The sequence below is a fragment of the Equus asinus genome, chromosome 10 (genome assembly GCF_041296235.1).
Source record: "Equus asinus isolate D_3611 breed Donkey chromosome 10, EquAss-T2T_v2, whole genome shotgun sequence".
NCBI classification, from domain to species: domain Eukaryota; kingdom Metazoa; phylum Chordata; class Mammalia; order Perissodactyla; family Equidae; genus Equus; species Equus asinus.
Genome location: NC_091799.1, coordinates 34526592 through 34539764, shown reverse-complemented (window position 1 = coordinate 34539764; position 13173 = coordinate 34526592). Strand labels below are relative to the sequence as shown.

Genomic DNA, 13173 nt, shown 5'->3' with positions numbered 1-13173 from the left:
CAATGTCAGGTGAGCTGACCCGGTGCTGGAGGAAGGGGCCTTGAACAGAGGGCAACCCCCAGAAGCACAGCTGACCAGCGAGCCTGATGCTGCAAATTTCCAACTTTTGTAGCTATTAAATTAAAAAAATGTTTTTACCAATGTATATTTTTTTAGACAAATAATTCCACCCACACTCTTGAGGTACGGGTGAAAGTGGTATATTCATACCCTGCTAGTGACACTGTCAACTCGTGCAGCCTGTTTGATCAACACCGCGACGTGTAGCAACAACTATAGCATTGTTTATCCTCTTGGACTGAGTGATGCTATTCACAGGAAATAATCCTAAAGCGATAATTCAATAGAAGTGAAAAGCGATATGCATGAGGATGTTTACTAGAGCGAAAAGTGGAAAATTTTAAAAATGGACTGGTTGAGCAAATTATGGTATGGTATCTTCATGAAGACGACTTCAAATTAATTATAATGTCTCACTTCACCTGCCTGGGATACAGTGGTGGTTAAAAGCAGGGTCTCTGGGTTTTCAGTTCTTACTCTACCCTTTAGTGTGTGACCTTGGAGCGTTTACTTAACTGCTCGCTGCCTCAGTTTCCTCATCTGTAAAATGGGGATGATAACAATACGTACTCCACGGGATTGTTGTGAGGATGAAATTGATTTAATTCAAATTAATTAATTTAAATTTAAAAATTCAATTCAAAATTAATTTTAATTAATTATTTAAATTTAATTAAAGTGACTGGAATAGTACTTCTCTCTAAATTTATATTATTATTATTCTTTCCAATAGTCGAATTCAATGGCCTGATGCTCCCGCCCCACCTGACACAAGAATGCTTTTCTTCCCTCCTCAGGGCCTGACCTCCTGTAATAAGTCCAAGACCCTGGGGATGTTCCCTCCATCCTCCCTGGAGTCAGCCTGGTTTTCCAGCCTCAAGGAGAGAAAATGAGAGAATCTGCTCCCTTGGCCCGTACATTCCCTTCTTTATGGCTCTTGTTGCTGTCATGGTGCTGCTGTTGCCATGGGTGACATAGGGTCCTCTTGAATTCTCCCTCCTGAAGAATTACGCTCCATTGTGGTGACTCCACCCCATATAGACCTGGACTCCCAGCTCTTTAGTACACACAGACACACACACACACAGAGCCACTTTCTACAAGCCACTCCCCCAGGGCGCCTGAGTCCTTGTCGCTGAGTGGGCATGGGATCCCTTCCTTGCTCTCCCAGCCCCTTGGTCATCCATTTACTGCCCTGGAATGTCATTCCCTTCAGTGGACGGGGAAGTTCCTGCTTCCTCTGCTTGTTCCGATGAGAATAACGGCCACCACTAACCGAAGCCCGAAGCGTGCGAGATGGCAGCTTTATGAACTTCAATCCTCAGAATGAACCTTTGAGCCAGGTCCTGTTATTCCTGTCGTACAGCTGGAGCCTCTGAGATTCAAGTATGTTAAGGAATTGGCTTGAGAGCCACAGCTGGTAAGTGGAAAACCTGAGATTTTAACCCAGGTTTGTCTAACACCAAAGTCTACGCTCAGAACCAATACCCCAAACTGCCTCCCTGGGGAGGGGTCTAAGCCAGAAGTTTCTAATCAATGGTAACTAAAAAAGTAAAAGTAAACTTGTATCACCGCTGTGAATACAGTTGTGCAAAACTATGTCTGCATGTGGACAAAGCCTGGACAACATGTGCTGTGCAAGAGTGATACGGTTGGGCCACTCCCGGTGGCCTAGTGGTTAAGTTCAGTGTGCTCTGCTTTGGTGGCCTGGGTTTGGTTCCCAGGTGCACACCTATACCACTCATCTGTCAGTGGCCAGGCTCTGATGGCGGCTCACCTATAAAAAAAAAAAAAAGGGAAGTTTGACAGTAGATGTTAGTTCAGGGTGAATCTTCCTCAGCAAAAAGAAGAAGATTGGCAGCAGGTGTTAGCTCAGGGTGACTCTTCCTCAGCAAAAAAAAAAAAAAAAAAAAAAAAGTGATAGAATTATGTATGTTTTTTCTTTTAAGTAACTTCCTTTAGTGATAGTTATTGTACAGCTTTTACAATTTTAAAAAAGCAACCCTCACCTGCAAAACTACTGCCTTTAGACCAATAATTCTCAGCCTTGGTTGCACATGAAAACCACATTTAGGTGCTTTTAAAAAAGATGTCCATGGGCCTGGCCTGGTGGCACAGCGGTTAAGTGTGCATGTTCTGCTTTGGTGGCCTGGGGTTCACCAGTTCAGATCCTGGGTGCAGACATGGCACTGCTTGGCAAGTCATGCTGTGGTAGGCTTCCCACGTATAAAGTAGAGGAAGATAGCCATGGATGTTAGCTCAGGGCCAGTCTTCCTCAGCAAAAAGAGGAGGATTGGTGGCAGATGTTAGCTCAGGGCTAATCTTCCTCAAAAAAAAAAAAAAAGATATCCAGGGACAAGCCTGGTGGCATAGTGGTTGAGTTCATGCCCTCTGCTTTGACGGCCCAGGGTTCTCAGGTTCAGATCTCAGGCTCGGACCTAGCACTACTTGTCAAGCCATGCTGTGGAGGCATCCCACATAAAATAGAAGAAGATTGACACAGATGTTAGCTCAGGGCCAATCTTCCTCACAAAAAAAAGGTGGGGGGCAGAGGATATGGACAGACATTTTTCCAAAGAAGATATATAGATGGCCGATAGGCACATGAAAAGATGTTCAACACCACTAATCATCAGGGAAATGCAGATCAAAACTACAGTAAGATATCACCTTATACCCATTAGAATGGCTATAATCACCAAGACAAAAAATAGCAAATGTTGGAGAGGATGTGGGGAAAAGGGAACCCTCATACACTGCTGGTGGGAATGCAAACTGGTGCAGCCACTTTGGAAAACAGTATGGAGATTTCTCAAAAAATTAAAAATAGACATACCATATGATCCAGCTATCCCCCTACTGGTTGTTTATCCAAAGAACTTGAAATCAACAATACAAAGAGATCTATGCACCCCTATGTTTATTGCAGCATTATTCACAATAGCCAAGATGTGAAAGCAACCTCAGTGCCCACTGACTGATTGGATAAAGAAGATGTGCACAATGGAATACTACTCAGCCATAAAAAAATGACAAAATCATCCCATTTGCAACAACATGGACGGACCTTGAGGGTATTATGTTAAGCAAAATAAGCCAGACAGAGAAAGACAAACACTGTATGATTTCACTCATGTAGAAGACAAATTAACATATGGACAAAGAGAAGAGTTTAATGGTTACCAAAGGGGAAGGGGGTTGGGGGGTGGGCATAAAGGGATAAAGGGGGACATTTATACGGTCACTGACAAATAATAATGTACAACTGAAACTTCACAATGTTATAAACGATATGACCTCAATAAAATTTTTAAAAAAGTATGAATATTGGAAAGGAAGAATTAAAACATTATTATTCACAGATTAAATGTTCGGATATGAAGAAAATATAATATAAAGTATTAAGTAAGTAAGTTTAGCAAGGAAGCTGAATACAGGGTCAATCAACAAGACTGGTTTGTACTTCTACCTACTAGCAAAAAACAACTAGAAAATAAAAATTTGAAAATATAATCTACAACAACAACAAAACCCAAAAAATATCCAGGAATAAATCTAATGAAAGAGTTCCAAGACCAGTACGCTGCCAACCATAAAACACTCCTGAGACAAATGAAAGAAGAATAAAGTAAATTGAGGGATAAACCATGTTCATGGATTGGAAGACACACTATGGAGAAGATGTTAATTTTCCTTAAATTGATCTACAGATTTAATGCTGACTCAATAAAAATTCCAGGAACTTTTTTTTTTAAGTGGATATTGGGAAGTTTATTTTAAAATTTACATGGAAGCAAAGAACCTAGAATAGCCAAGGCAATATTGAAGAAGACGAACAGAGCTGAGGACTTCCACTACTAAACTTACTATAAAGCTACAGAAATTAAGGCAGTGATACATGGAGAAACAGATAGACCAATGAAATAAAACAGAGAGTCCAGCAACAGCGCCAGCCAGACATGGCCATTTGATTTATGACAAATGTGCTAGAGCACGTCAGCGGGGAAAGCATCAACTTTTCATTAGATGGTGCTGTGTCAACTGGATATCCATAAAAAAAGGAAAGAAAGGAAAAAGAAGAAACTGGAGCCTTCACACCATACATAAAAATTCTTGATGGATCACAAATATAAATGAGAAAGATGAAATAGTAAAGATCCTAAAAGGAAACAGAATAGCAGAATATCTTCATGATCTTGGGGTAAGCAAAGATTTTAAAAATAGGATATGAAAAGTATAAACCATATGAGAAAAGCTTGATAAATTGGACTTCATTAAAATGAATAACTTCCATTCATCAAAGTCACCATTAAGAGAGTGAGAAGGCAAGCCACAGAGTAGTACAGGATATTAGCAATATACGTATATCTGACCAAGGGCTCATACCCAGCATATATAAAGAACACTGACAAATCAATAAGAAAAAGACATACAATCCAATTTTAAAAAGTCTAAAGATTGTTAAAAATTACTTCACAAAGGAGGCTATCCAAATGTTGGTAAGCATATGAATAGGTGTTCATTATCATTATTCATTAGGCTAACGCAAATAAGAACCACACGATCCTCCTCACTTCCCCCCCTCATCAGTTGATGTGATTAAAAGTACTGATAAATCTAGTTGGCAAGGATACAGAGCAACAGGAATTCTCATACATTGATGGTAGGTACAGACATTTTGGAAAACTGTTTGACAGTATTTATTAAATTTACACATAAGTCAATCTTATGTCTAAACAATGCCACTCAGTATATACCCAAGACAAATGAGTTCCTACATTTATCAAAAGACATGTATAAGGACATTCTTAGCAGTATCATTTGTAAGAGCCAAACTGGAAACAACCCAAATGTCCATTAGCAGTAGAGTGAAAAAATCAATTGTGATATATTCATACAATGGAATACTACATATCAATGAAAAAGGACAAATGATTGCTACACACAATAAGGGGGATGAATCTCATAGATATAAAATTGAGTGAAAGAAGCCAAATGCAAAGGGTACATAATCTCTGCTTTTGTTTGTATGAGGTCCAAAAGCAGGCAAAACAGAGCTATGGTGACGAAGGACAGAACAGTGATCACATGTGGGGGTTATTGACCAGGACAGGAGCCTTTTGGAGGGCTGGATATATTCTTTATTTTGATCTGGGTGGTGATTTCAAAGGTGTTTACAAATGTAAAAATTCACTGAGCTGTGCTGTTCATATTTGCGCACTTTTCTATATATGTATTATGCCTAAAAATATTCAAATCTGTGTGTGTGTGTTTATGACAGCCTTTTCTCCCCTTTTCTTTTTCTCCTCCTCCTCCTCCCCATCTTCTTCTTCATGTGTGTATATGTGTATCTCTGGATTCTGAGAGTATTGGTTATCCATATTTTAGCATCTTTTTGTTTGATTCATTCTGCTTCCTTGTGAATTAATTCTCTTTCTTGACATTGGTGCTCTTCTTCCCTGGGGTTGGTTTTCCTGAAATATTTGGCAATTCTTGGCTTCTCACTCCTCTTTGACTTTAGAAATGTCTGGGAAACCTATGACGGTTGTAGATATGGTCCCAGCACCGCCTCCCATCCTTGCTGGGGAGACGGGCTGCGCGCTGGAGGACGTGCTCTGGTGTGGAGACTCCTCATCCCCCACTCCGAGAGTTTTCTAGGATTCTGGGGCCTCAGGATCTACACTCAGTGGTTCCATCTAGGAGAGATGCTGCTGTCTGTCTCTCTTTACAGGTGAAGGAGGTGGAGGGACCCAGAAGTCCAGCTGCTTCTCAAAGTGGTTCTCAAATCGTGGTCTCAGAATCAGCAGCATCAGCATCACCGGCGGACCTATAGAAATGCAAATTCTCAGGCCCCACCCCAGAGCAATTGAGTCAGAAGCTCCGGAGTGGGGCACAACAATCTGTGCTTGAACCCACTCTCCAGGTGACACTGATGCCCACTCAAGATTGAAAACCACTATAGAGCACACCAGTTAATTTCCTGGACTGTCACTTTTTCTCTTCCTTGACCCTTTTCTCACAGCAGGGATTCTTGCAAGTATTTCAAGGTTTCTCTCTGTTTCTCCTTCAGCCCAGTGCCATCTGCTTTCTATCATGCAGCAATTCCTCACATTTTCTGGTGGGTTGGTAGCACCCATTCTTGCTTTCCAGTGTTCTAATGGATTTTCTATTTTTATGTTTAATTGTGGTGAAACACACGTAACATAAAATTTGCCATTTTAATCATTTTAAGTGTATATTACATTGTTGGGCAACCCTCATCACCATCCATCTCCAGGACTCTTGTCATCTTTCAAAACTGGAGCTCTGTTACCTATTAAACAATAACTCCCCATCTAATGGATTTTTTTAAAGGCATGTTTTCCTGTCATTAAATGGAATTTTGGGTGGAATTTGAGGTCAGTAGATGCATGTGCTCTTATGCCATTTTTAAAATTGTGGTGAAATATCCATAACATGAAATTTACTATTTTAACCATTTTTAGGTGTATAGTTCAGCGGCATTTAGCACATTCACATTGTTGCACAACGATCACCACTATGCAGCTCCAGAGCATTTCCACCATCCCAGACTGAAACTGTGTACCCGTTAAACACTAACGCCCCATTTTCCCCTCCCCCACCCCTCCCAACCACCCTTCTACTTTTCGTCTCTACGAATTTGACTACCCTAAGTACCTCATAGGAGTGGATTTATGCAGCATTTATCCCTTTGTGACTGGCTGATTTCACTTAGCATAATATCTTCAAGTTTCATCGATGTTGCAGCATGTGTCAGAATTTCCTTCTTCTTTAAGGCTGAATGATATTCCATTGTATGTATATATCACATTTTGTTTGTCCATTCATCCATCAAGGGACACTTGGGTTGCCTCCACTCTTGGGCTATCGTGATTAATCCTGCTATGAACATGGGTGTGCAAATATCTCTTCATGTTTCTCCTTTCAGTTCTTTTGGGTAGGTAACCAGAAGTGGAAATGCTGGATCATATGGTAATTCTATTTTCAATTTTTTGGGGAACCACCATACTGTTTCCTATCGCAGCTGCACCATTTTATATTCACCAGCAGTGCGTGAGGGTTCCAATTTCTCCACATCCTTGCCAATACTTATGTTCTGTATTTTCTCTTTAATGATAGCCATCCTGATGGATATGAAGTGGTATCCCGTTGTGGTGTTGATTTGCATTTCCCTAATGATTAGGGATGCTGAGCATCTTTCATGTGCTTATTGGCCATTTGTATATCTTCTTTGGAGAAATGTCTATGCTAGTACTTTGCCCATTTTTGTCATTGACTTTTAGTAGTTCTTTATATATTCTGGATATTAATGCCGTATCAGATAAGTAGTTTGCAAATATTTTCTCCCATTGTGTTGGTTGCCTTTTCACTCTGTTGATAGTGTCCTTTGGTGCACAAAAGTTTTTCAATTCGATGAGGTCCGATTTGTCTTTCTTTTTCTTTTGTTGCCTGTGTCTTTGCTGTCTTAGCCAAGAAAATCATTGCCAGATCCAATGTCAATGTCACAGAACCCTGTGTTTTCTTTTCTGTATGCCATCTTGATGCAGCCTCTAATAGCAGTTTCCATTTGTCTGCTAGTTAAATGTAAATATCTAGCTGTTTCCCGCCCCCACCCCTGCCATTAGCATGAATGTTTAAAACCTGGCAATTTTGCTCTCAAGTCAGAGTGTAGAAACAGCCGCGCTCTGATGAAAGGCTAAAACAAGCTGGATGAAGGTCAGAAATGTGAAAGACTTGATCTTCACCCTGATCACGCCGAAAGAGTCCAGCCTGGGAGGAGCTGAACAGCAGTGCCTTTGGAATCAAGCAGCCCTTGCTCGAAATCTGGCTTTAGCCTGCCTCTGCCACTGCAGGCTGCGCGACCTGGGGCAAGTCCCACTTCTTTGAACTTCAGTTTTTATTTTGTTTTTTTTTTTATCTTTAAAAATGTGGATAATGGGGCTGGCCCCGTAGCTGAGTGGTTAAGTTCGTGCCCTCCACTTCGGTGGCCCAAGGTTTCGCTGGTTCGGATCCTGGGCGCAGACATGGCACCGCTCATCAAGCCATGCTGAGACGGCGTCCCACATGCCACAACCAGAAGGACCCACAACTAAAATTACACAACTGTGTACCAGGGGGCTTTGGGGAGAAAAAGGAAAAATAAAATCTTAAAAAAAAAAAGAAATGTGGATAATAAGGGCCAGCCTCTGTGGCCTAGTGGTGAGTTCAGCGTGCTTTGCTTCGGTGGCCCTGGTTCAGTTCTCAGGCTTGGACCTACACCGCTCTGTTAGCAGCTATGCTGTGCTGGTGGCCCACATACTTAAAAAAAGAAAGAAAAGAAGGAAGATTGGCATGGATGTTAGCTCAGGGTGAATCTTCCTCAGCAAAAAAAAAAAAAAAAAAAAAATTGGAGCTAATACATACTTTGAGGTGTAGTTGTGACAATGACAGGTAATGTGTATAAATGTCTGCCTCTCGGAAGCTGGGAGTTCTAATTATTAATTATGTTGTGTTAGACTTTGTTGTCACCCAATACATCTCCTCTGCTTGACCTCTAGCCTGTGAGCATCTCCCAAGACCAGGCTAGCACATCTTCATCTCCGGATCCTAACACTTGATCCTGAGCCTGGCCCACAGTAGGACCTCAGTAGGCATCACTCATTGAGTGAGTGAGTGATTTGGAAGGTAAACAACATTCCTTTGCAGCCTGCCTGAAAGCCACATCATTGACATGGCACACGGGTTTAAAGATGTGAGCCTGAGAACTAAAGAGAAAGGCATTCTTGCTCTTTGCGTGTATTTCTTTCCACATTACGGATGCCAAATGATGCCCAAGCTTTTCTCTCTTCCCTTCACTGCTGCTATTATTTTTTCACTTTCCAAATGAAACTGATCCTGCATCGAAGAGGGAATTTTGGAAGAGGTTTTGGTGGAGGTGAAAGCCGGGTGCCCAAATGTTCTGGTTTTAGCACTGAAAGTTCCAAGGCTGGGAAACCCCTCAGCCCTGGGGTTTCCCTCAGAAAAGCTGGTCACTCTAGAAGAACAAAGGGAATATGACTGGCAGACACACTGGCTATAAGACAGAGGTGTTTTGAAGTCCCTTTAAAATTTGCTTTGATAGATTCTGTGTCGTTCCAATAGGTTACATCGAATTTAGTACTTAGATGAATCTGGAACAGATCAGATTTTTGTTCTGGTTCCATTCAAATATTTATTCTCTGTACGAAGCCATCCCATTGGCAACTCAAAAAAATTTACAGTGTGCAGTATTTCTTGACACGCTAAAGCGGCCAAAGTTGAGATGAGAAAATAAGTCTATTAATTTTGGATCATATCTCCTTTTTAAACTTATTTTTGGACTGCAATTTGCTCTCATTAAAACAAGTCTTCCTTCCTCAGTGAAGGATTTGCCCAAAGACAAGTCTTTATGACTAATCTTCAGAGAAAAAGGAAGCAGGTTAATTTTACCATAAAAACTGTTCATGCCAAAGCTGGTAGGATGTGCAAAAAATAAGGGCTTAAACCATTTTAAAAATGGATTTTAAAAGAGTTGTGGCTAATATTTTTTCATCCCAGTTATATTTCTGAGTTCAAGTTTGGTGGAAGATGAGTACGATAACAACTGAAATGTGATCAGGCAGGTGTTTTATATCCTGGTACATTCTTTACGGTCTCTCATCAGGCCAGCAGACTCCACGTGTCCAGTTTCCATGGGTCCAGACCCTCCCTGCTGTTGTCAGCCCTCCACTCAAAATGTCCAGTCTAAAACAGAGACCTGACCAAGTCATCCTTCCGCTTAAAAATCCTTCCTGTCCCACTAGTCCGAGGATGAAGTCCAGAGACATTCCAGGCTCGCAGGAGCCCATCCCGAGTTGATCCTCTACGCTTGCCTTCCTCGCTCTTCAGAGCCCTCCACATCCTCTTTCCTTTTCTCTCTCTCTTTAATTGAGGTGAAATTCACATGACATGAAATTAACCATTTTAAACTGGACAATCTGGTGGCATTTAGTACATTTACAATGTTCTGCAACTCGCAGTGCTATCTAGTTTCAGAACATTTTCATCCTCTCGAAAAGAAGCCATATACCCACTAAGCAGTCACTTCTCCCTGCCCCTCCCCCGGCCCCTGGCAACCACGAATCTGCTTTTATTCTCTACGTATTTATCTATTCTGGATATTCCATATAAACGGAATCATACAATATGTGACCTTCTGTGTCTAGCTTTTTTTATGTAATACAATATTTTGGGGGTTCATCCATGTGAAGGCAGTATTAGAAACTCATGCCTTTTGATGGCTGGATAATATTCCATTGTATGGATATGCCACAATTTGTTTATCCATTTGTCTATTGATAGCCATCTGGATTGTTTCTTTCTTCTGGCTATTGTGAACAGTGCATGCACGTGTGTCTATTTGTCTGAGTCCCTGTGTTTAATTCTTTTGTGTATATACCTAGAAGTGGGATTGCTGGGTCATATGGTAATTCTGTTTAATGTTTTGAAGAACTGCCAAATGGTTCTCCTCCCCTCTCTCTTGTGTTTCAATAATACAATATATTCAACACAATTTCTGTCGTAGTACAATTACAAGATGCCTTTAATTATAATGGGCTGCACACATTTCTGAGGGCAGGCACTGTGTCTCATTCATCTGTGAATTTCCAGTACCTGGTACAGGTCTGCACAGAGAAGGTGCTCAATAAATGTCTGTAGAATTGGACGGACTATAGAGGGATTATAAATTTTTTTTTTTTGAGGAAGATTAGCCCTGAGCTAACATCTGCCACCAATCCTCCTCTTTTTGTTGAGGAAGACTGGCCCTGAGCTAACATCCGTGCCCATCTTCCTCTACTTTATACGTGGGATGCCTGCCACAGCATGGCTTGCCAAGCGGTGCCATGTCCACACCCGGGATCCGAACCTGCAAACCCCAGGCTGCCGAAGTGGAACGTGCACAGCAAACTGCTTTGCCACCAGGCCGGGCCCCATATACAGTTTTATCCTTGAGGAAAATATGGTGTATGTGGTAAAGCTTTGAATATGAGTGAGGAGCTGAGTGGAGCTGGGGTGGGTGAGGTGATGAAGGCCCCACCGACAACTTTGGTCAAAGGGAAAGGAGACTGGTATGGTAGAACTAGTTATCCACAGATCTGGCTGCAATTGCTGGTTTGCCTTTAACTAACATTATAGTTCTCTGGGAAGTTAAATTTCCCTCTTTGTCAAATGAAAAGATTGAAAATTTAATGATATCCAATTTTTTTGGTTTGCATTAAGCGATGAAATGTTTTTCTTTTTTCAAGTGGACTCACAGGTGACAGCTCGGTGCGGGAGGTGCATGCATGTGAAGGGATAGAATGGAGGGAGAGGGCAGAATGCAGAGCACCCGCTATGCCCGCAGCCCCAAGGGCCCTGGCAGGACCCCAAGTGCATTCTGAGCTCCCGTCAGTAGCTCTGAGAGACCTCTCTTCTACAGAGATTAAGGAAGCGTTAATGCACACAAGGACATATTATTCTGCAAACCAATGGAGGGACTTAAGGATTTAGATAGCAACTTAAATAAGAAAAGAACCAAGGGTCTTTATGAAAAACTACAGTGACTAGTACAGTTGGTTAAAGGAGACGCCCCAACCTCCTTCTCACCTCCTCACACTTAAAGAGATGTTGTGGGTTGACTTCGTGAACAGAATTCTCAAACATTTTGACTACGCTAACTGAACAGATTCCTGCACCGTGAGAGCATTTCCTCTGAGAACATTCTGCTCTGCACCAAAGCTGAACATGTCAGTGGGCAGGTCTGGTCTTGTCCCTACATTCTGGATTTCCTTTTCTTCCTGTCTTTCTCTCCCTCCCAGTGAAATGTCTTGAAAGCATGAAATTTCCACTCCACCCTCATGTTATCTTTTCTCTCTAGTTCTTTGCTTTGGAATTAGTCTGCAGAATCGAGGGTGAGCTGAGTCTCCCCCAGAACGTTTCCTGACACTCCTACTGCGCCGGCGGGCCATAACCTGTCCCTCCACCGTGATCATGGCTGACACTTGGCTTGCTTGGGTCTCGTTCAATTCTTTATCTCTGCTGAAGCTCATTTGGAGGCGACGCTTCTGAATATATACTGCCTGAACCTTAAAAATCTCTTCTATTTATTCAGGTTGAAGCACAGAAGTTATTTGGGCACTGAGGCTGAAGATGGTTTACACAGATGTCTGAATTAGCCAGAAAAACACATTGTTCTTATCGTTAACATTCCTATTTGCCGTCGTAGAAGCATAGTTTCGCATAGTTTCAGCAGTGCAACCACAAACATTATTCACATTCCACTCTTAACCCTCTCGTTCCTTTTCTGTGAGGCTCTTCTTGAAATTCTAGAACTTCTGTTACAACAGGGGTCCTAAATGACCCTTTTGGAGGGAGAGCCCTATTATAAAAATAGAAAGGAAATTCAGTTTTAATATCCTTCTGATTTTACTTGCTTAACGTTTGCTTCCACTCCAAAATGGGCATAAATACAAATGCTACGATATTTTCACCACTTCTTTAAATGCTTTTTTAAAGGGAACTTACAGTTTTCCGGAGGATGCCTGCATGACAACAGTCCCTCTTGCTCCACCATGATGCCGTTGGACTAATGGACAATTGAGTGCTGTAATCCTTTAAATAGCAGTTCAAAATGATTTAGAAAAGCTAAAATCTGTCTTGTAAACCCCAGAACTTGTCTCAGAAATCTTGCCTCGACGGCTTCCAAAGAATGATGCAACATCATTATTTTCCTCTGGGGAAACCTGTGAAACAGGTCTCCGAGGTCCATCTAATGTGTCAGAGTTTTAATTGATTCTCCACCAAGTCTATCCACCCCATAATAGCAGTGCTAAGCGCAGGACGTGTTTTACGGGAAGAGTCACCCTGCTCTTCATCTGCTGTTGCAAAGCAGGTAGACTATTTCACAATGAAAATAAACCTGTTTCTTGCCCTGAGAATTTTGTCCTGGAGAAGTGTGCTCTGATAATATGCACAGTGCAATTCCTGACAGCCTTCACTCAGCACTGACGTGGTTCTGGGGGAAATTTAGTCACTGTTCCTCGCCAGGTCTAGAAAAACAATCTTCTTGAGAAGAGG

At 41.7% G+C, this 13173-nt stretch overlaps 1 protein-coding gene across 1 annotated transcript in view; it reads right to left on the bottom strand.

Annotated features, from left to right (window-relative positions):
- The window catches only part of PTPN3 (protein tyrosine phosphatase non-receptor type 3), a 139098-nt gene extending 126273 nt beyond the window's left edge, over positions 1–12825 (bottom strand). Inside the window, exon 1 of the mRNA XM_044779077.2 lies at positions 12622–12825. Within this exon, the coding sequence (XP_044635012.1) occupies positions 12622–12670 (49 nt within the window). The 5' untranslated portion in view covers positions 12671–12825. The remainder of the gene's footprint in view (positions 1–12621) is intronic.
- Positions 12826–13173: the final 348 nt, after the last annotated feature.